A 25,998-nucleotide genomic window follows, 5' to 3' on the forward strand; every position below is an offset into this window, starting at 1 on the left:
GGAGGGGCAGGAGACGCTGGCCCCACTCGCGGCTCCGCAGCCTCCGCGGTCGCCGCAGCGTCGGGACCAGGACCAGCGAAGCCCGCGAAGGAGCCGCGGCTGCGACGAGCTCTCGGCGGCGCCGGGCGCCTGGAGCAGCACCCGGACCCGCTTCAGCACCGCGGACAGCGCCAGCCGCTCCCGCGGCCGTGGGACCCCCGCGTGCCCGGCACAGCGCCCGCCGACCGAGGGCTCGGGTGCCCTCTTCCCTCCCGCAGACGTCCGGGGACTACGGCTCCGGGGGAAGACGTGGCGCCCCCAGCCCGCGGGATCGGGCGCGCGCAGGACGGCCGGGACACCCCGCTGGGGATGCGCCGAGGGCCCCGTATTCGCGCTGCCCAGAGCTAGGGCTCTGCCCGGAGCCCATGAGCACCATGCGCCTGCTGACACTCGCCCTGCTTTTCTCCTGCTCCTTTGCCCGCGCCGCGTGCGACCCCAAGATCGTCAACATCGGAGCTGTGCTGAGCACGCGGAAGCACGAGCAGATGTTCCGTGAGGCCGTGAACCAGGCCAACAAGCGGCATGGCTCCTGGAAGATCCAACTCAATGCCACCTCCGTCACCCACAAACCCAACGCCATCCAGATGGCCCTGTCGGTGTGCGAGGACCTCATCTCCAGCCAGGTGCCCACCACCCCCCACCAGGGCTCCCCCAGCGCAGCTCTTACCCCTCCCCCCACTGCCTCCCCACCATCTTCCCTCTTCTACCCTCCATCCCTCCTACTGTCCCAGTTTCATCCCACTCTTTCCTAGCCCTCTTAAGAGAGGACCCCTAAGCGAGCTGGCTCATGTTGGAAAGGGCTGGTCTCACTAGCAGCCAAACACCAGTTCCCCATCTTGCTGCATCTTGCTCCCCCCCCCACTGGTCACCTGCCACACTGGTCAGTCCTCACAAGGTTCCAGGGCTCCAGGTCCTGACCCATGTGTGCAGACGCGTGGCAAGCATTTCATGGTTTGTTTCATCACTGTGTCAGTGAGGGGTGGGTATCCTGGGCTTATGGGCAGAAGTGCTCTCCCAGCCCCAAGCACGCACTGTGCGCAGGTCTTTAAACAGGATGGGGCCTGGGGCCATCTTTGTCTCTGCTTCTAGACCTCCTTCCCTTCCTCCCTCCCCTTCCCCCATCCATGGGTTTGTCTGAGATGGGAAATGACCCAGGTGTTGAAGCAGAGTGTTCTGGAGGGTGGGAGCAGGGACTGTGCATGTGGGAGGTGTCGGGGCACAGCGTGGGATCCGCTGACTAGCAGCGCTGCGGGGGAGGACATGACTGCTAGGATTTTGCCCGTCAGAGCTGTCCGCCCCTGTGCTGTGCTGCTGAATTCCAATGAATCCACGGGATCACTGCAATGCAGCCCTTTATGTAAGAGTCGGGACCAACGCTGGGCCAAATGATGCTCATCCTTGCTCACCTGCCAGACACAGCACATCTGTGGACATCGGTGGACGGGCACACTCACACATGCATGCATTCACATCTGTGTTTATGCACAGAGATGGCTACACTTACATTAGCACACACTCATGCACATCAGCATTACACAATCGATTGCACATGCTCACTCACACACATCTGCCCAACACACATGCACAGCCATGGACACACACGCTCATGGGCCACACAGTGCTTGGCACACCCAGGCGCACATGCAAACAGGGGCTCAATCATGCACACACATGCACATACATATAAGGACATGTTGGGGCATACATTTATACACATGCATATTCCAGCACACACTTGTGAACACCTGTATGATCAGACACTCACGCAGACACAGACTGGGCACTTTTGGGTGCAGACTGGAGGTGAGGACCCAGGAAGGGATAGCCAGTCCAAACAGCTCCAACTGCAGAGGCTGGGGCTGAGCTTTGCTCAGAAATCTCCCCCTCCCCACCTCACAAGCCACCTCCATGCTCCCAGCCCCGAGCACGAGAGATAAGACTGGGTGAATTCTTCGTGGCCAACAGCTTAGGTCACGTGTCCCATCTGGGATGAGGGAGAGACGTGAAGAAGAGGAATTAGAGAGTCCGGGTAAGGCCCTTTCTGGGGGCCCCTCCTCCCACTCCCAGTTACGCCGTCTGTGAGCATTGTTCCCTCAGAGAACAGCCAGTGCCAGGAGCAACGGTGACGGTGACGGCAGCAGCTGCCCCTCGCGGGGCGCACCCTATGGGCGAGGGCTGTGCGAGCTTGGCAGCCGTCACCCCATGTATGGGGCTGGAGCTTGCCACCCCCCACCCCATGAGCAGGAGGAGGTGGGCCCTGTGGCTCACAGACTGGAAGGCGGAGTTGGGACAGACACAGGTCCTTCTAACGGGAGGGTGGCAGGGAGTTGCCAAGCCGTCTGCTCCCTGCCACCACCCTTCCCCTGCCTTGGAGGACTGAGCCACCGGCTTCAGACCTGCCCGCAGGGGCCGTGGTCCGGGCAGGAAGGCTAGGCTGCCCGCCCCTCCCCAGCACTCTCCTTTCTCGAGGATGTGGTCAGTGCTCAAAGTCAGGACTGGGTCTGGTTCAAACTAGGCTGAGCTCAGCCGGCCCCTGGAAGACACCTGCAGGACTGAGGGCACCCGTGACTCCTTGCCTGGCTTCTCCTGACAAAGCTCCATCTGCAGTATTAGATGCAGACCTTTGGGAGCAGCTTGCAGTTTCTGGAGCACTGGCCTCCACGGCCAGGAGGAGGGACAGTGGGTATGCTCGTCAGCATGATGCGGGACCAGCCACTCTTGCCAGCCCATGCTGGGGGTGATGTGTATCTCCTGGGACAACCCGAGAACAGTCTCTGCCTTCCCTTTCAGGGTCTCAATACACATCCCAGGACAGTCCCTCCAGTGTGAGGGGTCAAGGGAGGCCCCAGGCAGGGGAAGTGCGGGGAGGGGTCTGTCATCTCCCTGTGTGTCTTGTCTGCCCCCGGAGTCTTGCTCTGCCTCTGACTCACTCACCCCTTCAGTTGTTGTAGACTCTGAGGGTGGTTCTAGGGTCTTGTCCCCTTGCCTGGGGGTGTGTACCCCTTGGGCTGCATGTGTGCACAAATGGTGCCCCTGGATACCTCCACCCCTGGCCTGCTGAGTTCAGCCTCCGCTGCTTCTGGGTAGCCAGCTCCAGTGCAGTACCCATCCCACCCTCACCCCCCACTTGAGCTGACCCTGTCCCCTGTGTCCACAGGTCTACGCCATCCTAGTTAGCCACCCACCTACCCCCAACGACCACTTCACTCCCACCCCCGTCTCCTACACAGCCGGCTTCTACCGCATCCCCGTCCTGGGGCTGACCACCCGTATGTCCATCTACTCAGACAAGGTAAGCCTGACCACTCAGTGGGGACCCAGCTGGCTCTGTTCCTGTGTTCAGACCCAGTGGCTGAGTCCGGCAGCCCAGGGCCACTGGCAGCTACCCTGGGGAGAGGGAGGAGGGCGGAGGCACAGAGGTACTCAGACCATGGGCTCTGGGCTCGAGGAGCAGCAGGGTGAGACGTGAGCTCATGCATTCATGCATGTTCACACACTCATACCCATACACAGAGCCTTAGACACCCACAGACTCACTGACACGCACGCACATACACACCGATACACATTATCCTAGCATGCAAACTCAGACTCACACAGATTCACGGATACAAATAAACCCATACCTTCACACCAAGTTCACGTGCACACACAAACATATTCCCATGAACAAACACTCAGGTACTCTTACACACATTCACACATATGCACACTCACATCACACCCACACCATACACGCTCTTACAATACCTTCACACCAAGTTCACGTGCACACACACATTCCCACAAACACTCAGATGCTCTTACACACACTCTCACACATGCACACTCACACCATACACACTCTTACACTCACACTCACATACACCAACGTGTTCACCCTCCCACACACTCATGCTCCATCACACACACACAGGCACACTCATGCACTTATACTCATGCCCACACACACACATACACTCACTCTGGCAAGCGACAGGCACCAATAACAAGCCCTCGGAAGCAGCAGAGGTTCCCGTGGCCGAGAGAAGGGACAGACAGGTGGATTTTGGCGAGCTGGAGGGAGCACTGTCAGGGTAGGAAAAGCCTGGAAGGGGTGCACCAGGTAGCCATGAGGTTGTGGGTCCCAGCCTTTCCCACTGCAGGGCACAAGTGGAAAAGATGTCCGCATGTGTGCAGGGCAATGGAGGAGGCAGCTCATGGCAGGAGAGGCTATACTGGGGTCTGCAGGCCCTGGGGCTGCAAGCACCAACACGCAGCAGCATATAGGACTCTTGTGGCCCCCGGGTGGGGAATGGGGGTCTGGCTGGAGCCATGCAATCCTGGAACAGCAGCTGGAGGAGCCAAGAGGTCACCGAGCTGGTATCCCATAGAGGTGGGGAACTCGTTCTAGGCCACACAGCTCTCCCACAGCATCTGCTGTGGGAGATCCTGGGAGGACTCATCAGCTGGGGAAGCCAAGAGCCACCAGGAGGCTGGGAGGGCCCCACAGCCTGCTCCACATCTTCCTCCAGACCTTGGGCTACATGCATACAGATCAGGAGGGGCCAGAGGAGGGGCTGTGTGCTGGGAGCTTCCCAGTCTCCCATCCCCTCCAAGTCCATCTTGCTGGGAGTCCACAGTTCTAGATAAAGCTGCCTAAGGCATGGAGGTCATCCCAGCCAGGGCCAGGGGGGTCTGGGGAGGTCAGGGATGGGTCTGTCCAGAGGCGAGGGGAAAGTGAGGTCAGCGCCAAAGTTTGTTCAGAAGGCCCCCAAGGGAAGAAGCCGGTTGGAGGCTGGAGCGACGGCTCCTTCCTGAGGCTCTGGAAGCCCCAGCACGTAACTGAGGCACCCAGACTGTTCAGATGCACTTAGCCCTCAGCTGCAGAGAAGTGGGGGGCCCTCTCCTGTGCCCTCCAACCTCCTTAGCTGTTGCACCAGTCCCCTCGTATGCAAAAGGAAGGAACTGTGCTCTACCCAGGAAAGCAGCTGGGAGGAGGCACCCTCTCCCAGGGCAGAACCCCAGCCCAGATTCAGATTGTGGCCCAACTCCCTGGTCCAGCGTGAGGACCAAACCTCACAACTCCGCCCTGGCCCCACTCAGGGTCCCAATCCATGGCCAATCTGTGCCCAACAAACAGACCGGGAAGGCCTGGGTCAGAGCCAGTCCGAGACCCCAGCCACGACCCCCTTGCAGCCATGCTGACAAGTGGACGAGGGCCAGAGGCAAAGGGGCATTCTTGCGCTCAGGTTCCAAGGCACTGTCCCCCAGGCCACAAAGAGGGAGCAGGTGGAGAACTGATGTGGACATCTCAGAGGACCACAAGATCAGCGTGGGGCTGGCGTTCCCTGGGTAGACATGGAGGGGTGAGACTCAGAGGGCAGAGGCTGCTGCGAGCTCCTGCCCTGTCCTGCCCCATCCTGGCAGTTGCATGTACACACAGAGAAGGAAGGCAGGGTCAGCAAGCAGCAGCCTCTGGACTTGAAGACAAGACGTATTTGGCCCCAAATAAAGACTTCCGGCAAACACTACGGTTGTGTGAATTTGGGAAGGAGGCCTGCGAAGCCCCAGTGCGGATCGTTGAGAGGCTCTGCCGGGCCGGCCGCCAGGGAGCCGGGGAGCTCATGTCAGGGACGGTTCCGGAGACCTGGGCAGGCACCGAGCGCTGTTTCTCAGACTGGATGGCGTGGGGCGGCAGGGGCATTGGGGTCTCTGGCTCTGGCAGGCGGCCCCAGCGGTGAGAGCGTGGAGCTAGGAGGCGGCAGGGCCCCGGGCTGCGGGGTCTGCGGGCGTCTGCAGCCGCAGGAGGCAGCGTGGGGAGCCCCCAGCCCCGCCGGCCCCTCAGCCCGCCTGTGTCCCCGCAGAGCATACACCTGAGCTTCCTCCGCACGGTGCCGCCCTACTCCCACCAGTCCAGCGTGTGGTTCGAGATGATGCGCGTCTACGGCTGGAACCACGTCATCCTCCTGGTCAGCGACGACCACGAGGGCAGGGCCGCGCAGAAGCGCCTGGAGACGCTGCTGGAGGAGCGCGAGTCCAAGGTGAGGCCCGGGCCGCGGGCGGGAGGAGCCGAGGAGCCGAGGAGCCGAGGAGCCGGCGGAGCCGGCGCTGTGTCTGTGGCCCGTGTGTGAACACCCTTTCTTTCCATCGTGCATGGTCAGCACCACTACGTCTGGCGAGCGCCCGCCCCAGCCTGTTCTCGGCTCATTTCACTCGCTTTGCCATTAGTCGAAATCTCCTTCGTGTCAGTCCCTGCGGGGCGAGGGCAGGACCACCTGGAGCTCCGCAAACACCCCACCCCGCCCCGCGCAGCACCCTCCTCCTCACGCGGCTGCAAGGCCCGCCCCCGTCCCCGCAGCCCCCCAGCCCCCCGGGCCGGCGCGACCCGCCCCTCCTCCCCCCACCCCCGCGGCCCCAGAGCCCCAGCGACCGTGCGTCGTGCCCCTCCCCCAAAGGACCCGGTACCCTCCCTCCCTGCATTCCACGACCTCCCCTCCCCTGCCGCCCTCCCCCTCTCAGCTGCCCATTGTCCTCACCGAAGCTCATCCACAGACAGCTGCCACTCCTTCTCCTCTGCCTGGGCTCTGCCCCCTTCCGGCCTCCCGCCCCCCCACCGAGCCCCGAGGCTGTCCCCTCCTCACCTCACTCCCACCATGGGGCTGGGCTCTGGGTTCCTCCAAGAGACCAGTTACCCTCCTGGCTCTAGATACACTGACCAGCAGCCCCAGGCTGGCCCCCACTCTGTGGGGCCGCAGAGAGGGCAGAGTGGCCATTTCTGGGGGTCCATGTGACCCCCACCCCCTTCCTTGCCCGCCCCCACTGCCAGCTTGAGGAAGTCCAGGGTCCCGCCTTCACCCAGCCCAGAGCCCTGAGCGCTCAAGCCCTGTGCCATGGCCCCTCAGTTAGGATGGAGGCCGAGCCCGCAGAGAGGGGGGAGGCCTAGGCTGGGGCGGGCCCGGGGAGGCCAGACCAGGGGGTGGCGGGAAGCATGTTCTCTCTGTGAAGTCAGAGCTGGCTTCAACCACCTTAGTGCCAACCCCAGGCCCCTCCCAGGCCCCTGCAGGGAGTAGAGGGCACCGGCTGGGGTGGGTGAAGCCAGAGGGCAGACTCAGAGGTTCCTGGGGGGGGGCCCTGCTGTGGGAGATTGGCTGAGTCTGAGAGGGAGGGCTGACCACCAGCGCCGTGGGCCCCACTCCTCCCAAGACAGCATCCCCCAGCGCCTGGCAGGCTGGTCACCTCCTGGCAGGCCCACCGGTGGCTGCACACACACACTCACACGCTTACCGGCCATGTCCCTGCACACCCGCCCACGTGCGTCCATGCTCACAGGGCATGTGGTCATTCCCAAGACAATCCACTCACACTTCACATCTCCCACCACAGCCTGAGGCCGTGCCTGGACACGCACACGCCTGTAGCCCCCAGACACACTCACCCCACCAACCCACACACGCGCCCGCTCACGTGCCCGCACGCCTGCTCACACACACACGAGTGTGCAGATGGCACTAACCCTCATTTCCCCACCAAAATCTTGTGTAGGCTGACACTTTCACGCAGATGCACGCAGATGCACGCCACCCCTGTGCGCACGCACGCACGCACACACAGTCCTATCACACTCGCTCTCCAGTGCACACGTGGGCCGACGGCTGTGCACACACCCATCAGTGAGAACAGGCACCTGGGCCTCTAAGGGAGATAGAGGGGAGGATGCCAGGAGGGGAGGGACAGAGGGGACAGGGCATGAGGGAGGGGCTGCTCACCCCCATTCAGGACTGCCTGGGGTGGGGTGGGCACTGCTGGGACCACGCAGCAGGTGCATGGCAGGGGTGGGGGAGGCAGGTGGGACCCCAAAGGGACACAGACAGGGCCGCCCTTTCTCCCAAGTGTGACCTTTTCCAAGAGCACAGCTCCGTGGCCGGGAGCCCCGGTGGCCCCCGTGCCCCCTCGCCCCCAGCACTGCCCTGGCCCCCAGCCCGCTTGGGCCGCGGTGTTTGCGAGCTCCAGGTACGTGCCCGTCTGCAGACGTGCCGAGGAGGTGGTGTGGTTGCTTCAGCGCCGTCATTTTCAACCGTTTATAATCTTCTTCTGTGTCTGCATATTTTCTCTGTGCACATTATTCATCAGAGTAAAAAAAGGAACTATGAAAACCTCGACCAACTGTCCTATGACAACAAGCGCGGACCCAAGGTATATATGCATGGACGTGCACGCCACCCACCGACTAGGGAGCCCTGGCCTCCGGCGCCTCGGCCACTAGGGCCGCTGTCGGCCCGGCTGTGCTGCGCCGCAGGCCTGAGCCTGGAGGAGAGTGAGGTCGTGAGGCAGGCAGCGGCAGGCAGGAGAGGGCAAGAGCGGGCCGCATGGGTGTCCGCGGCCCGCCCAGCGCGGCCTCAGCCTTGGCCTGCACCGAGAAGCAGGCACGGCCGGCCACAGGAGGAGCTGCTCTCCGGGAAGTGCATGCGAATCTCTGGGACCCCCAGGGTTTCCTCGCGGAACCCAGGAGGGAGCCCACCCGCCCACCTGCCCGCCTGCCCCTGTCGGTCCAGTCGCTCCTGCAGGGGCCTGCAGGGTCAGGCCTGAGAGGATCTCCCGTGGTTTTGGAAAAGTCGGCCCTATCTCTGCACCCGGTTGCATTCCAAAACTCTTTTCTGTTTCCTGTCCGCTGCACGCATCCTTCTGAGTCTCGGCCCACTTCAGCTTGCATGCTCAGTGCAAAAGTGAGGACAGGAGAGAGATGGAGCGAGCGCAGGAGAGCGAGCAGGCTGAAGAAAGGACAGCAGGCGAGGCCAGGCCAGGCCAGGCAGGAGCCAGGCAAGCAGGTGCACAGTGCAGGTGGCAGGTGCAGGCCGCGGAGGCCCTAGCTAAGCTGCCTCTGGGCTCCTAGCAGCTGCAGCCCGACTCTCGCCCCTGAGGCGCTGTGCCCCGCCCCAGCCACCTGCTGACACTCCCGCTCACACCGCAGGCCGAGAAGGTGCTGCAGTTCGACCCGGGGACCAAGAACGTGACGGCCCTGCTGATGGAGGCGCGGGAGCTGGAGGCCCGGGTCATCATCCTCTCTGCCAGGTGAGGCTGGGCTGGGCCCCTCCCCCTACTTCGCCCGGGCCTGCCCCTGGGCCAGGGGCACTGCGGGGCTGACGCTGAGTTTCAGCTTCCAAAATGCCGTGTCGAGGAGAGCCCCCCGACCCCCGCCACGTATACCTGGAGACCTGGCCGATGCAACACCCTCTACCTGTCCATCCTTCCTCCTTCTAGTCACCTGTGGCTGCTTGCTCTGAGATGGGAGATGGAGAAGTCCCTGCCCTCAGGAAGGCAAACATGGCCCAAGGGCAGAGATGTGACCCAGGACTCTGGGAGCCGGGCTCAGGGGAAAAGCCCAGGGAAGGGACATGTGGGTGTGCAGGTGAGCCCAGGGGAGAAGGCCACAGCAAGGAGAGAGCCAAAGTCCTAGGACGGCAGGATTGGAGCAGATGGGGTGGGCAGCAGGAGAAGGGAACCAGTTAGGGACCTGTGGAAACCAAGCTATGGCCAGCCAGCGCCTGACCCCCACCTTGACCTTGGAAATGAGACCCAGCAAGAGTCTCCCTGTCTGTAAATGGCTCAGTTCCCCTGGGAAGGGAAAGTCCAGGCCCCTGGACTAGGAAAAGGAAGAGCCCCGCTCCATGGAATAGCCAGGAGGGCCTACATGGACACACCCCAGTCTGCCCGTTCCTAGAAGCGCCACTGGGCTCCAACAGAGTGGAGAAAGACAACAGGGGTCACCCTGCCCAGAGGAGCGTTCCCCAAATGCTGCTGTCCGGCAGACCACGAAGAGGAAGCAATACTCTGAGTTGCAGGACAGGTGTCCGTTTGGACATTCAGTCAACAAATCCCTGACACAGACCCCGGTGCTCCACCTCCCGGTGCTGCGGAGGGTGGGGCCAACCAAGGCTCCTTGGACTGGAAGGCAGGGAGCCCCTCGCTTACCAGAGCCAGGAGCTCATCCCCTTCTGCCCCTGTTTTACAGCGGCTAACCTGGGCTCACGCCAACCACTGACCCTGGGCACTGTGGGAAGGGCTCCAGGAGGAAGGTTTAAGGACAGGCCCAGGCAAGGCCAGGGGCTGCCCCGTCCCTCCCAGGGCAAGCCCTGCCTAGGACAAGCCCTACGGGAAAAGCCCCACCAGATCCTTCCGTTTGATTTCTCAATTTGTTTATACTCCCCCTCATTCATCATGGGGCTCGAGAGAGGTTCAGTGGATGTGGTGGGATCAAAGGATGGGTGGGTGGGTGGACCAGGAGACAGACAGACGGGCAAACGGACAGTTAGCTAACAACCAGAAGGCCCCTTCATCCAGGACAGAGCAACTCTAGGAACTCATTCTGCCAAAACATAGATGTTCAACTGTTGGGCACTTTTACAAGGGATGAGGTCACATCAAACTAGACCCTCTCAGCCCTCACCTTATCACCAGAGTGGCCACCAGGACACTGGCCGGAAAGCCACAAGTACAACCGATCCACAGAATCCCACCATACCCAGGTCCCAGCAGAGGGATGGGCACTTTTCCACTGTTTGTCTCCGGTCCGTGAGGTCCCACACCACACTCTGAAGCTCCCTGAGCATGGGCGGGGAGGGGCTTGCCCTTTGTTGCCAGCCCCCAGGCTCAAACACAGGTTTGGCAGGTGTGGCTCCAAAAAAAAGGTCAGCCCAGGGCAGGCTATGGGGTGACATCTGACAGTTGCACACACACATGCACACATGGAAACACGCACACTAACTGTGTGCACCACATGCAAGAATGCACATGAGCACACACCACAGAACACCACACGTACCCATGTCATGCATACCACGTGCGCACACACACACACACACGCACGTACACACCCCCAAATAAACCTTGTGCACGTGCCCACAGGCACGCAGCATATGCACACCACTCACACACACACACACGCACACCGTGCACAACACATGCCAAGTGTGTACACACACGAACACACGTTACACACGCACTATATAGACACGCGCACACCACATACACATGCGTGTGCACACACACACACCCATATACATGGGTACACACCATAGACACGCCATACGCAGTGCACACACATGCACACATTGTACCCTACATATACGTACACAGACACACACACACTATACACACACAGAGGCATGACACAACATATACCACACACTTATACAGACATAGGCACGCCTACATACACGTGCACACGCGACACATACGTGTACACGCACAGTGCACACGTACACGCCGTATGCACACGTACATGCCACACGCACGCACTTCCCCCCACGGGCACATACGCTGCCAACAGAGGCAGGGCACTGCTCTCAACCACACAACCACCACCACCACCCTCGGACCCACGCAAGGCCCCTGCCCGGACTGGGAAGAGCGGAAGGTACCCCCCCCACACACCTGGGCGCCTGGGAACAGAGACGCCCGCGTTGCACGATGGGGCCCCTGGCCGCCCCGCACGCCCCGGTTCCCAGGAGCCAGGGAGGCAAGGGGTCGGCACACACAGCTCTTCCTGACCCCGGTACTTACACGTGACGCACTGGTTCCTCCTGCCTGAGGGCCCCTGAGAGCATGTTGTGGACAGGCCTCATGAAGCCAGTCTTAATTTCTGAGCAACTTTCTATGGAGCGTAGAGAGGTTGTGTCTCCAACTTGCTTCTTACCTTCCGAGACTGTCTTTTCTGGGACCGATTACTTCCCTAAAACAGTCTGATGGGTTGATCAGGATTTTGCCTCCACCTTTCTACCGGTCATAACCATTCACACAGACACAAGCACGGGGTGCACACGGTCCACTCAGCCAGACGTCCCGGAACTGAGTCGTGTCACGCAGACGGGCTTCTCTGCCAGCTTCACTGGGCAGCCTGTGCCCCTACTGGGCAGTCCTGGCTGGAGGCTCTGCTTTGGTCCCGGGTGAGGTGCTGCCCGGGGCACCTCTCTGTGCATGGCTTACATCGGGCAGGAGCATGTCGTGTAGAGCAAACACTGAAGGTCTGCGTGTCCTCTCTGGCTAACCCTTGAGAAAACTGGGGGCAGGCCCCTTAGGGAATCTAGAGCCACCTCAGTTTCCAGAGTCAGTCATTGTGAAAATAACCCAACACTCAGACAGTCCATCCATCCCCTCTGGACCCTGCATTAGCCAAATGCCAGCTGTGGTCTCGGGCCATCTGCGGCCAGGTCCCGGCTGGTAGAGAAGGGAAGGTCAGAGCAGGGGGAGGACCCCCAGGGGCCCCCACAGCCCCACCAGGCCCAGGATCCTTGTCCTGACAAGGGGAGCCCTAGGGGACCAGGTGCACAGGGGCTCACCTGTATGGACACCCCGAGAGCTCAGGATCACATGCGCCTCCAAGGCAAGGCCCTGCACTGTGTCCTGCCACCGCCCCAGCCCTGGGCGGCAGGACATGCACAGCTGCTGGGCAGCGGCTCTCGGCACTCATCTCTCTCGAGCAGCTTTCGCTGCAACGCGGAGGGCAGTTCCCAGGCACTGGGTCCCACCAACATCTGACCAACCCGGAGCATCCCCCGCCCCTCAACTTGCATGCGTGGATGTGGAGAACCAGAGCGTGTATGGCTTGTCCAGGAGGTCAAAGGGGCATGGGCTCTGGGGTGACTGTCCACGCACAGACCCAACTCTGCCAATCACCATTACTTGTGTGCTTTGGGTGCCTTGGTTTCCCCTCCTGCCACAGGGATAGTACTGATGTCCGCTGCATAGGGATACCGTGATAATTAAATACAAGAGTCCGTGTAAAGCGCTCAGAGCAGTGCCTGGCACCTGGTGAGCAAGCGAGCAATCAACAATGATCCCTTACCATCTGGGGCACCCTGACCCTGCTCACCAAGGCAGAGGGCCAGCAAGAGAGGCTGGAAGCTCTGGGGGTCTGGGCCCCGTTACCCCATCCCTACCCTCCACCACCACCCCCCTCACCTCTGTTGCGGGGCGGGGGCGGGGGGGGCGGTCTCCTGGCCCAGGTGTGGGCTGGCGATGCAGGCTGGTACCGGTCCCTCTGCACCATCACTGGACCCAGGAAGGGCTGGGCCTGTCACCTTGGCAGTGTCCCCAGGGCTCTTTCCAGGCGAGGGCAGGGCTGGGGGGGAGGCGGGGACAGACCCAGACTCCAGAGGAGAACCCGTAGGTCCGGTGGGGAGGGGCTGGAGTCCTGGCTCGTCATCGCCCTCTGCCCCACAGCGAGGACGACGCTGCCACCGTGTACCGCGCAGCCGCGATGCTGAACATGACCGGCTCCGGGTACGTGTGGCTGGTTGGGGAGCGCGAGATCTCAGGGAACGCTCTGCGCTACGCCCCGGACGGTGAGTGCTGGGCCTCTCCGGGTCCCGGTGGGCTGGGGTTCCCCACGGGCTCTAAGCCCACCACACTCGCCCCAGGCATCATCGGACTGCAGCTCATCAATGGCAAGAACGAGTCAGCGCACATCAGCGACGCCGTGGGAGTGGTGGCCCAGGCAGTGCACGAACTACTGGAGAAGGAGAACATCACCGACCCGCCCCGGGGCTGCGTGGGCAATACCAACATCTGGAAGACAGGGCCGCTCTTCAAGAGGTGGGCGGGCTCTCTTCTAGGGGTGGGCGGGGACTATCTTCCAGAGGTGGGCAGGGCTAGCTTCTAGGGGTGGGCGGGGCTCTCTTCTAGAGGTGGGCGGGGCTCATCTTCCAGAAGTGGGCGGGCACTATCTTCCAGAAGTGGGTGGGGTTCTCTTCTCCAAGTGGGCGGGGACTATCTTCCAAAGGTGGGCGGGCTCACTTGTAGGGGTGGGCGGGCTCTTTTCTAGGGGTGGGCGGAGAGTATCTTCCCGAAGTGGGCGGGGTTCTCTTCTAGAGGTGGGTAGGGACTATCTTCCAGAAGTGGGCGGGGTTCTCTTCTCCAAGTGGGCGGGGCTCTCTTCTAGAGGTGGGCGGGGCCTCTCAGGAGATGGGAGTAGTTCTCTTCAGCAGCTGCAGATACAGTCATCTCCCCGACTTCCCTCCTCTTCCCCCATCTCTCTCCCACCACCACCACCTGCGTTTCCGCTGTGCTAATCATCCACCTCATTTCCAACACTGACATTAACGCTTCAAATGTCAGTGACGTCATGGCTGCCTCCACTGCTCTTGATCCCACCTTTTAACACTGCAGCCAACCCTGAGACCTACCCCACCTACACAGGGTGACTGACAACCCTTGGGAGGAGGCTCCTGCTGCATTTGGGGACAGGGGGCTTCCAGGGACCCAGCAGATCAGACAAAGGAGACCCCAAGGATGGAAACCAAGCCTGTAGAGAGCCAGGATTGGCCAGATGCCCAAGTGGATGGCCACAAGGGGGCAGGACATACGTCTCAGCCCATCACCAGATCCACCCCACCCCACTAAATAGCAAACACTGAGTAGCATGTGCGGAACAGTTACGGTGCCCACAACAGGAGTATACACGCAACTGCAGATCTATGCAGCATGTGCGCACAGGCTGAGAGAGGCGTGTGGCACACACACACGTGCCACAGGTACGTGCATAGGGGTGCATCCACACAAAGATCACGTGTGCTCACATATACGGCCCCGTGTGCACACATACACATGAGTGCACACACCCAAGACAGGACCTCAACCCTGCCTCCCCCACTTGCTGGTGAACAGGCTACTGCATCCTACCTGGACTTAGTCCTCCTCATTTGTGAAGCAAGGATGGCTGCTGGGAGGGAATGTCCCAACCCACAGAAAGCCCTCGAATGGGGTCTGGTGCTCAGGAGTTACTGGGCTACCGTAGCTGTGTTATCCATCTGGTGCTGGCAGACTGGCACACTGTCCACTAGATGCCCAGCACGAGGGTCTGACATCTGCTGATCTTTCCTTCTTGGGATTGAGGCCGAAGAAGGGGCTTGGGCTCAAAAGGCCAGGGAAAGGGAGCGTCTCTGATAAGTCTGCCCACATTGCCTTCTCCAGAGTGCTGATGTCTTCCAAGTATGCAGACGGGGTGACAGGCCGCGTGGAGTTCAATGAGGATGGGGATCGGAAGTTTGCTAACTACAGCATCATGAACCTGCAAAACCGCAAGCTGGTGCAAGTGGGCATCTACAACGGCACCCATGTAGGTGGGGGTCATGAGGGGGTGGGGGCTGGGGCCTTAGGGTCCTGGGGCCAAGACCCCTGCGTGGCCACCCTCCATCTCATACTCCCACCCCCAGGTCATCCCCAATGACAGGAAGATCATCTGGCCAGGTGGAGAGACAGAGAAACCCCGAGGGTACCAGATGTCCACCAGGCTGAAGGTAGGGATCCTGCCCCCCTGTGCCAGCGTCCACACCCCTGACGCTCCATCCAGCTCCTTGGGCCCGGGCTGGGGGGACAGTGAGGCCAATGAAAGTGACTGAAGGAAGTGGGGAATGAGCGGCACCTGGCTGCCGTAGGCCACCCTTAGCACTACAGAGGGGAGCAGGGAGAGCAGGTGGAGGGATGAGCAGAAGCTGCTGGCCCCCATCCCGTGGGCTCTCTCCAGTGCCTCTCCTGACGCAACTCCACTGAAGTCTAGAGAAGCCGTGTGGGACAGGACTGTCCTGGGGATGAGCTGATAGGGGACAGAGGAACCACTAGGTAGTTATTCTGTGGGCCTCAGCTGAGCACTCTCCACCCTGAGTTCTGGTTCTTGAGATGCCACTTCCACACTCATCAGTCCTCTGGGGAGTCCTATCCACCCCCACCCCCAGTCTTCACAGCCTCCTGCCATGACTGAGTCACACTGTCCTTTTGGCCCTGTCCCCCACCACCGGGGCATTCCCCATAGCAGGCTGTTCCTTCCTTGGCTCTCTCCCTGGGCCTCTGGGAGCCCCTCCTTGGCTGGCCTTTCCCCTCGAAATTTCCCTTCCTTGCTCCTTTGGGCTCATCCCTCCTTCACAGTCATCATCGTTCACAACAGGTAGCGTGGGCTTTTCCAAAGCAGTTCGATACCTCGTATTTAAAAGTCTGAAAGTAGGAGCCCAAACGCTGATGGCCAGATGGTCCCATTCAGGCTGCCAGATTGCAGATGGCTTTTTACAAGGTTTTTTGGTCTCACCGATTTTTTAAAGGCACAAACATATATTGCTTGTATAATAGAAAAACATTTTTTTTTTAAAGAAAACATGATGAAAGTTTAAAAAGCAATAAGCTCTTTCAGGTGCTCCCAATCCCCCAGGGGGGAAAAGTCAAAATGCTGCCCTTGCAGCTGAGACTCTGGCCAGCCCACCCCTGCAGACCCACCCTCCCCAGTGTGCCAGACGGTCCCTCTCAAACTGATCCCTGCCTACTCTGCATGCCCAATTCCAACATCACCTCCTCTGGGGCCCCTCATCAGTATGTTGCATTTGGTTCAGCCCCCCATGTCCCATATGTGTCCTCCTCACCCCCAGCCTCTGGGCCCATGAAAGACAGGGAGAAGAGAGAACCCCAGCATAAGCCTCAAGGGGGCCTTGGGTTGAGAGGCAAGCTACCAGAGAGAGGACAGTGACCACAGAGGAAAGAGGAAGGGAGCAAAGCTAGGTGGTCAAATGCCCACTGCTGAGGAGGCTGAGGGCCAGAAGAGGCCAGGTGATCAGATAAGGGTGATCCCTGTGGGTCCCAGGTCCTGTACAGACTCGGGGTGGATGCCAGTCATGCCCCTGTCCTCATGGTAGGCAGGGGGGGCAGGATGCATGCTCTGGGCTGGGACAGGGAGTTTTTCATCCCTGAGAAATCAGAGAAGGTGCGGGGCAGACTGGACATTCCAGCAGGCTCTGATGGAGGGAGTAATGCATAAGCCAATACCCCAAAGACAAGTGGCCAAGAGGAGGGGACAGTGTTTCAGGAAGCCATGAGCCTTCTGAACGCTGAGTAGTCTGGGAACCCTCTAGGGGACAACAGGTGGATGTTGCTGACGGTGGCCAGGGAAGATGTGGAGCTGAGCAGAGGGGCAGCGGCTGGAGGTGGGGGGACGTCAGGGATTTGGAGGGCGTCCAGGGGAGTCTGGGGGCTTAGGGTGAGTGGTCCAGGCTGGGTCTTCTCCCTCCCCCTCCCCCGCAGATTGTGACGATCCACCAGGAGCCTTTCGTGTACGTCAAGCCCACGCTGAGCGATGGCACATGCAAGGAGGAGTTCACCGTCAATGGGGACCCGGTCAAGAAAGTGATCTGCACTGGACCCAACGACACGTCGCCAGGCAGCCGTGAGCGCGGGGCCGGGGCGCGGCCGCGGGGCGGGGCGGGGGGGCCGGGGGCTCGGCGGTGACGGCCCCCGCCGCGTCCCTAGCTCGCCACACAGTGCCTCAGTGCTGCTACGGCTTCTGCATCGATCTGCTCATCAAGCTGGCGCGCACCATGAACTTCACCTACGAGGTGCACCTGGTGGCTGATGGCAAGTTCGGCACTCAAGAGCGGGTACGCGTGGACTGCTGGGTGCCACGAGGGACCGGTCCGGGTGGCAGCAGTCTGGCGAAGGACCGGGCGGGGGTGGGCGGGGCGGCGGGGCCTACGGACTGGGATGGGGTCTGGAGTGGGTGGACCCAAGAGCTGAGCTCGGGCAGGAGCCTGTCGCTGGAGTGGCGCTGACAGCGTTCGCGCGCCCGCCGGCCGTCTCGCCCACAGGTGAACAACAGCAATAAGAAGGAGTGGAATGGGATGATGGGCGAGCTGCTCAGCGGGCAGGCGGACATGATCGTGGCGCCGCTGACCATCAACAACGAGCGTGCACAGTACATCGAGTTCTCCAAGCCCTTCAAGTACCAGGGCCTGACCATTCTGGTCAAGAAGGTGGGCAGGGCCCAGCGCGGCGGGGCTGGGGTCCTGGGTGAGCTCGGGTGGCGCTGACAGCCCGTCCACCTGCAGGAGATCCCCCGGAGCACGCTGGACTCGTTCATGCAGCCCTTCCAGAGCACGCTGTGGCTGCTGGTGGGGTTGTCGGTGCACGTGGTGGCCGTGATGCTCTACCTGCTGGACCGCTTCAGGTGAGCGCGGCCCGGGGGCCGGACACCTCCCTCTGCGGCGGCGGGCGGAGCCGGGCGAGGGGGCGGGGCAGGGCTGCCCCTCCCGCCCTCTCCCGCCCGCCCTCTGCGCCCCGCAGCCCCTTCGGCCGGTTCAAGGTGAACAGTGAAGAGGAGGAGGAAGACGCGCTGACCCTGTCTTCGGCCATGTGGTTCTCCTGGGGCGTCCTGCTCAACTCGGGTATCGGGGAAGGTGAGGCCACGCCCGGCCGCATCCCGCTCCGCCCCGTCCCGCCTGCCGGGAGCTGACCGTCCTCTGCCCGCAGGCGCCCCCCGAAGCTTCTCAGCGCGCATCCTGGGCATGGTGTGGGCCGGCTTCGCCATGATCATCGTGGCCTCCTACACCGCCAACCTGGCGGCCTTCCTGGTGCTGGACCGGCCCGAGGAGCGCATCACGGGCATCAACGACCCACGGGTGAGGCCTGGCCGGCTGGGGGCGGGGAGCGTGAGGTCAGCGGCACTCTGCCTGGGGTGGGCCCCGGGAGCAGCCGCGAGCCCTGCCCTCTGACCCTGCAGCTGAGGAATCCCTCGGACAAGTTCATCTACGCGACGGTGAAGCAGAGCTCGGTGGACATCTACTTCCGGCGGCAGGTGGAGCTGAGCACCATGTACCGACACATGGAGAAGCACAACTACGAGAGCGCCGCCGAGGCCATCCAGGCCGTGCGGGACAAGTGAGGGGGAGGGGCGGGCGGGACCGGTGAGGGGGACGGACAGGACAGTGGGGGGGACGGACAGGACAGTGGGGGGGAGGAGCGGGCGGGACAAGTCGGGTGGGGGGGACTGGCAGGACAAGTGGGGGGGACGGGTGGGCGGGACAAGTTGTGGGGGGACGGGTGGGCGGGACAAGTGAGGGGGGATAGGCAGGGAGGGGCATCCACCCCTACAGGAAAAGTGAGAGTGTCCAGGCTGGATGGGACCCGCGGGATGGAGACAGAGGTAAGGTTTCCAGTGGGCAGGAGGTGCAGACTGCGGGCGCCTGTGACCCCTGCCCCTGCCCACAGCAAGCTTCACGCCTTCATCTGGGATTCGGCCGTGCTGGAGTTCGAGGCCTCGCAGAAATGCGACCTAGTGACCACTGGCGAGCTGTTCTTCCGCTCGGGCTTTGGCATTGGCATGCGCAAGGACAGCCCCTGGAAGCAGAACGTCTCCCTGTCCATCCTCAAGTGAGTCTGCCTACCCGCTGCCTCCTGCCCTTCATCCTTCTCCACGAGGCTCCCACCAGAGGCCGACCCCTCCCAGAGCCAGACCCTACCCCTAGGCACACAGACCCCGCCTCCCCCAACGGCCCAGGCCCCACCCCGGTGCCCCGCCCACTCCAGGACGCTCCCTCCCAGGTCCCATGAGAATGGCTTCATGGAAGATCTGGACAAGACGTGGGTGCGGTACCAGGAGTGTGACTCTCGCAGCAACGCCCCTGCTACCCTCACCTTTGAGAACATGGCAGGTAGGTCTCCCCGTTTCCCTCAACGCCCCTGCTGACACTGGTGGGGTTCTCCAAGGGGCCTGCAGACTGGCCAGCCGACAGCTGAGGTGCTGGGTCCTGGCCCACAGGGGTCTTCATGCTGGTGGCTGGGGGCATCGTGGCCGGGATCTTCCTGATCTTCATTGAGATCGCCTACAAGCGACACAAGGACGCTCGCCGGAAGCAGATGCAGCTAGCGTTTGCAGCCGTGAACGTGTGGAGAAAGAACCTGCAGGTAGGACAGGCCAGCCTCCGAGGCCTGGTGCCCATGGCCCGGCCTGGCCCCGGCCCTCCTCCATTCCCACAGGCCGAAGCACCGGCTCAGGCTCCCAGGAGCCCATGTGGGCAGGACTGGAGCTAGGAGCCCCAACCAGGGGCAGCGTTGCTGGGGGGCCACCTGCAGGTGGCTGCCCCCTGCAAAGCCCGGCTCCAAGCCTCCGCCTGGCCCCTCTGTCTCCAGAGTCGCCCGCCGGCGCCCATTCCATAGGAAGGCAAACTGAGGCAGGGTAAGACAGGGACCCACCTGGGTGTAGCACGTGAGTCCAAGACATATTCTGCCCTCGCCGCCCCATGCCTCTCCTCGGCACCCGCCAGGGACCCCCTTCCCTGCTGCCCTGCTCTGTCCTCTGCTCCATAACTCCACCTTGAATCGGGCCAGCTGGCCCTGCTTGGCACCCCAGGCCGTGTCTGTGGGAACTCGCTGCCAGCAGGAAACAGGCTGCCCACCTGGGATAGGGCAGGCAGTGGGGCCTGTGCGGGCCCGTGGGCTCATGCCCCACGGCCCAGTTCTGGCTTCCTTCATCTCTTCTCTTTCTCTGGGTGCCTCCCCAGAGCCTGGGTCCGGGGATGAAGTTGGTGTCCAGAGAGGGAGGGCCATGGGGGGACGGGTTGCTGGAGCCCCCACACCTCTCATCTGCCTATTCTTGTTCTTGGGACCTGGTCACTGCTCTCACTGGCTGGCACAGGGCCATCCTGGCCATCAGACCCCAGGCCAGGGTCTGGAAGCCACCTCCATCTATCTCTCCAATTCATCTTGCCGCCTGCCTTTGGCCCCTCAGCCCCTTCCTGAATCTTGGCGTCCCCCTCAGGGGACAGAATGGCTGGCAGGGCCCGAGGGGCAACTCCTCCAGGGCTTGGGGGACCCTCCTCCTTGGGACACCTGTAATCCAGGGTCACCCAGGAGCCAGGGAGCCAGGCTGACCTCCCAGGAAGAGAGCCGGACGGGACCCCCCAAGCCCCACCCCAGCACAAGCAAGGTCAGGCCCAAGACGGGTGCAGGAGCAGGGCTGCTTGCATACGTCCAGCTGCTGGTCCGTCTGTCCAGCACAGCGAGGCAGGCAGGAGCGAGGGCCTGAGTGGCCGGCCAGGCTGGGCAGCAGCCCCCGAGGAGCAGGCGAGGGCAGGTGTGGCCGCCGCCCTTAGCTGTCTAATCACTTATACATATTCATTTTAGGATAGAAAGAGTGGTAGAGCAGAGCCCGACCCTAAAAAGAAAGCCACATTTAGGGCTATCACCTCCACCTTGGCTTCCAGCTTCAAGAGACGTAGGTCCTCCAAAGACACGGTAAGGGGAAGAACGCCCAGTCCCACGTCTCCGACTCTGATCTCGCCCCGCCCCCGTGTCTGTGTCCCGTGCCTCAGGCGTGCCCTCCCCCTCTCCCTCACCATCCCATCCACCCCCACCTCTGACCGCTGTGGCCCTTCTGCCCTCATCTCTATTTGCCCAGCACATGAGGTCTTCACTCTCTCTCTAGACCTTTCTCGGTCCTTTCTCCCACTGGCCCTCACTGGGTCCTCTTTCCCCATGTGTCTCTGCGTTGGTCTGCCCCCCATGCCATGACGCCATGCGCCATCTTGAAGCTGTGTCATGTCGTTGGTCAGCCAGTCAGCCTCTGAGCCCAGGGCCCCTGGGAGACCAGAGCCAATCTGTCCTGGACTCCTCACCTGTGGGAGGCCACGCCACCTCTCTGTCACATCCGTTCCTCCAGCGTCTCCCAGAGGAGCCCACTGCCCTCTCTCCCCCTCGCGACATCCATGGGGGGTGGCTGTGGTGTCCCATCCGCCCATCTGTCTGGCCGCCAGCCCCGCCACCCAGACACCTGTGTCACGCGTCTCACCAGAGCCATGCCTGTTGCATCCCCTCCATGTGGTCTCTGTGTGGGCCGGGGCTGGGGGCCGGGCCTGGCTCCATCTGGGTGGACGGCTGGGGCCTGGAACTGGGACAGGCCCCCAGCCACAGGGGACCGCCAGGCGGGGACTGGGTGGCCCCAGAGGGGTGGAGGCCACCCCAGGCAGAGCCGGAGTCACTGAGGCTCCCAGACAGAGGCGCAGGAAGGAGAGGCCTTGAGGGAGGAGGGCAGCGCCTCAGCTCCCGACCCTCTAGCGCTTCCCCACAGGGCGTCAGAGCAGGGCCTCCTACCCTGGGCAGCTTGTCACCACACCACATGTGCACACTTGGGATAAAAGCCCTTCAAATGGACCCAGCCTTGCTAGGGGCACCCCGGTCCAAGGTGGGGAGGGGGCAGCCCAGAGTTAGCACTGTCCTTGGCCTCCCTGCCGTCCAGGGGCCAGCTTGGCCTCCATCCTGCAGGGGCTTATGCTCCAAGGTGGAAACAGGAATTTGCACACACACACACACACACACCCCACACACACACAGAGCGCACTGGAAAGGAGGCAGATCTCCAGGACACAGACAGAGCTTGGCACAGAATGATCCGAGGCCAGGGTGAAGCCATCAGGGTGCCCCCAGAGGGGCCCATGTGGCCTGGCTGCTCTGCTTCCCAGGAGGGGCTTGGCACGGGGAGGGTAGGTGAAGAGTGAGGGCCTGGGAGCTGGGAGCACAGGCCCGAGAAAGTGGGCTGAGCCAGGGGCCCTGCCAAGGGGTTCAGGAACAGATCCAAGACCAGAGAGGACAGGTGGTGGGGAAGGCCTGGGGAGAGGTTATCCTTGTAGACAGCACTTTTAGGGAGGAGCACAAAAGTTACACAGGTGATAGGCTGCTTTGTGAGGGTGTCCTTGATCCCCCCCCACCCAACAATACCCCTACCCAAAGAAAAGCTGCACGCTCCTTAGCTGGTCCAAGTGCAACTCAGAGACCTTCGAGGTGCCTTTCTGGGGACACAATCCCAATAGACTCTTTACCCGAGCCTCTGTAGGCACCAGGGACCATCTCCCAGGGCAGCCCTGACACCATGTGGCATCTGGGGCTGGCCCTGCCCTGTAGGGGTGACTGGGGTGCTGCCAGCTGGAGGGTCCGGGCGGGGGAGGGCAGCCTAGTTCCCATCCTGTTTCGGGCTGGGCGCCTGCTTGGAGGGAGGCCTGGGTGGGGGGCTCTGTTGGGAGGGGTGGGGTCGATCCGGCTGCTAAGATCCTCTGCCCCTGTCCTGTGGCCGGTCTGGGCCAGGGCAGCACTGGGCGCCCAGGGCTGGGGTCCCTGGCAGCCAGCGGGGCCAGCGGGTATTGATTGTTGGTTCTTATTTATAGAGCACCGGGGGTGGACGCGGCGCTTTGCAAAACCAAAAAGACACAGTGCTGCCGCGACGCGCTATTGAGAGGGAGGAGGGCCAGCTGCAGATGTGTGCCCGTCATAGGGAGAGCTGAGACGCCCTGCCCGCCCTCCTCTGCCCCCCTCCCCCGCAGACAGACAGACAGATGGACGGGACAGCGGCCCGGCCCACGCAGAGTCCCGGAGCACGACGGGGTCAGGGGGAGGAGCACCCCCCCAGCCTCCCCCAGGCCGCGCCCGCCCGCCCGCCGGTCGGCCGGCTGGCCGGTCCACCCGTCCCGGCCCTGCGCGTGCCCCCGAGCATGGGGGCTAACGGGCTGCCTTGTCTGTGTATTTCTATTTTGCAGCAGTACCATCCCACTGATATCACGGGCACGCTCAACCTCTCAGATCCCTCGGTCAGCACCGTGGTGTGAGGCCCCCGGAGGCGCCCACCTGCCCAGTTAGCCCGGCCAAGGACACTGATGGGTCCTGCTGCTCGGGAAGGCCTGAGGGAAGCCCACCCGCCCAAGACTGCCCACCCTGGGCCTCCCATCTGTCTGTCCGCCCTGCTGCCGGGCGGGCAGCCCCTGCTGGACCGAGGCTCGGACCAGAGCGGCTGAGGACAGGCCAGAGCTGAGCTGGCTGGGCAGGGCCGCGGGGCACTCCGGCAGAGGCAGGGCCCTGGGGTCTCTAAGCAGTGGGGGAGAGGGGCTAACCTGGCCCCGGAGGGGCTTGGAGCAGAGACTGAAGCCCCAGCCTTCCCCGGCCACTACCAGAGCCACAGTGGGGGTGCGAGGCCCAACTAGCTGGGCCACCCCCTCCTCCAGCGCCTGCTCTTGGCTTGGCAGCCTCGGCTCCACCCCTCTCCTTTTCTTACCCTCGTCCCTTCTCGGCTTGACCCCCATCCATCCAGCTGGCCCTGCCCGTCCCCAGCGGCAAACTCTGACCCTCAGCGGGCAGCTGCCTCCCAGGAGCGCGCTGGGGTTCTCCGCTGCCTCTGATCCTTTCCTCCGGTCTCCGCGAGGGCTGAGCCAGCCGTTTGCCTCCTCCAGCCTGCAGCCCAAGATAGGCTTTCCCCCGCGCGCTGGCTCCGGACTGTCCTCAGCCCTGCCCGCCAACTTGTACAGGCCCAGCCCTTCCAGTGTCGAGCGCGTGCCTTCCCCGTGCGGCCCGTGCGCAGCCGCGCGCTGCCCCTCCGCCCAGGGGCCCGGCGCGCACTGCCCCTGACCCGGTTTGTGCAGTGGTGATGTCTAAAGGAATGTCACGAAAATTTCTGTGTTGCTTGTTGACGCGTGCAGGGAGTGTGAAGAAGGGCAGGGGACGGGGGAAGATTCGAGAACAGCCAAGGCCCGCTCAGGCCTGAGCAGAGGCGGCGGGGCTCCCAGGGCCAGAGTCCCGCGGTCTCCCCAGGCGGCTGCGGGCGGGGCGTGCGGCAGGCGGTGAGCACGGAGCCCAGCGCCAGGCAGGCGGCCAGGCTGGCGAGGATCGAGATGGGCCCGAGCACGTAGACCACCGCCCGGTCCCGCGGAGCGAGTGGCTGCGGACAGTGGCTGAAGGCGGCGTCCGGGAAGGCGGTCAAGGGGCTGAGCGTCTGGCGCCCTGGCAACACGCAGAGCGGCGTCTCGGTCTGTGCGGGACACAGGTGCAGAGTCAGGCGGCGGCGGCGACGGTGGCCGCGGGTCCCGGCCCGTCCACCCTCGCCCGGAGGGCTCACCTGGCGCCGGCCTCGGGTGCCTGCGCAGCCCGGAGCAGAGCGGACGCAGCGCGCAGCCGCAGGTCCAGGGCTTGCCGCGCAGGCGCCGCGCGTGGAGAGCGGGCAGCGGGCCAGGAAGCCCGGCGCGAGCGCGCACAGCTCGTCGTCCTGCAGGCTGAGCGCGTGCAGCAGCGGGAGCGCGCCCAGCGCCGCGGGTTCCAGGCGCGCCAGCCGATTGCCTGCCAGCGAGAGGGAGCGGAGCGCGCGCAGGGGCGAGAAGGTGCGGGGCGCCAGCGCCTCCAGCTGGTTGTCGCCGAGGTCGAGCCGCTGCAGCGCGCCCAAGCTCCCGAAGGCCCGCGCGTGCACCCAGCGCAGCCCGTTCTCGCGCAGGTCCAGGCGCAGCAGCGTGCCGGCGCCCACGAAGGCCCCGGGCGGCAGCGCGCGCACACGGTTGTGGTCCAGCAGCAGCGCGCGCACGCGCCGGCTCAGGTCCGCGGGCACGGCGGGCAGAGCGCGCCCCGAGCAGTTGGCCAGGCCGCCCGGCGCGCACTCGCACGCCTCGGGGCAGTCCGGGGTGGCTGGGGTTCCCGAGAAGGTGGCCGCGGTGGACGACTGGGCCCAGAGTGGCCACGGCGACAGCAGCAGGAGCCACATCGGCGGCGGCCGCCGCGAGAGAAAGGACGGGCTCCTCATGGAGCAGCGCTAGGAGCCCGCTGCTCGTGCGTCCACGGAACCAGTGCGTCTCTGCCGCGTCTGCACAAATACTAAATCTCCCGCCCGAGTGCCGGCAGTTCCTGTTCCATGGCCAGTCCCGCACCTAGGGCGGGGGCTGGGCAGACAGCCAGCGTCCTGCACTGCCAACCACCTGTCCCGGAGCTGGGCTGCTCTTGGCTCTGGGCCAGCTGCGGCGCTGACAAGACGCCTCGCCCCTCCTCCCGAGGTGCCCACCACCCTGCGCCCCGCGGAGGCCTGAGCGCCGGACAACACCCACACCCACCAAACTCATCGATGCCACGCATGGAATGGGACTCCGTGAGCCCCGCTGCTCTCCCCGGTCTCTGCCCATCTCCTGCCCAGCAAAGTGACCCCAGCACACACACAGTGCCCCCCCATATAGGGATGGTCCCATCCCCATAGTGGATAATTGGTGGGGTCAGGAGCACATGATGGGGGCCTGAGCCCAGGGGGTAGACTGGAGGGTGGAGGGGGTACGAGGCAGGGGGACAGTCATGTCTGCCCCACCTGGCCCTGTAAGGACTGTCCTAGAACCTCAAGGAGACAGTGTGGGTAGGCCACAGGCACCAGCCCAAGTTCTC

The 25,998-nt window shown here is 63.1% G+C and overlaps 2 protein-coding genes across 12 annotated transcripts; one reads left to right on the top strand and one right to left on the bottom strand.

Annotated features, from left to right (window-relative positions):
- On the top strand, positions 1 to 24,259 carry GRIN1 (glutamate ionotropic receptor NMDA type subunit 1). Of its 11 annotated transcripts, none has more exons than XM_036064901.2 (21): positions 2 to 662; positions 3,197 to 3,331; positions 5,886 to 6,062; positions 8,152 to 8,214; positions 8,990 to 9,090; positions 13,240 to 13,361; positions 13,437 to 13,611; positions 14,989 to 15,133; positions 15,231 to 15,314; positions 17,080 to 17,221; positions 17,305 to 17,432; positions 17,640 to 17,804; positions 17,880 to 17,998; positions 18,115 to 18,227; positions 18,301 to 18,449; positions 18,551 to 18,708; positions 19,039 to 19,200; positions 19,372 to 19,481; positions 19,589 to 19,734; positions 20,953 to 21,063; positions 23,355 to 24,259. In XM_036064901.2, exons 1-21 carry the CDS (start codon positions 405 to 407, stop codon positions 23,421 to 23,423), a joined length of 2,832 nt encoding a protein of 943 aa, XP_035920794.1. In that variant the 5' UTR covers positions 2 to 404; the 3' UTR covers positions 23,424 to 24,259. The 11 variants fall into 11 exon arrangements, with proteins under 11 accessions (XP_035920797.1, XP_035920798.1, XP_035920800.1 ...); XM_036064900.2 differs by lacking the exon at positions 23,355 to 24,259 and adding an exon at positions 22,986 to 23,118; XM_078062069.1 differs by lacking the exon at positions 23,355 to 24,259 and adding an exon at positions 22,986 to 23,118 and having other exon boundaries at positions 534 to 662; positions 3,270 to 3,331.
- LRRC26 (leucine rich repeat containing 26) lies at positions 24,251 to 25,485 on the bottom strand. Its single transcript, XM_078062071.1, is given in 3 exon segments — positions 24,251 to 24,618; positions 24,704 to 24,808; positions 24,811 to 25,485. Coding segments are annotated over 3 exon segments (1,038 nt in total). The 5' UTR covers positions 25,376 to 25,485.
- Positions 25,486 to 25,998: the final 513 nt, after the last annotated feature.

The sequence above is a fragment of the Halichoerus grypus genome, chromosome 14 (genome assembly GCF_964656455.1).
Source record: "Halichoerus grypus chromosome 14, mHalGry1.hap1.1, whole genome shotgun sequence".
In the NCBI taxonomy this organism is placed as follows: Eukaryota; Metazoa; Chordata; class Mammalia; order Carnivora; family Phocidae; genus Halichoerus; species Halichoerus grypus.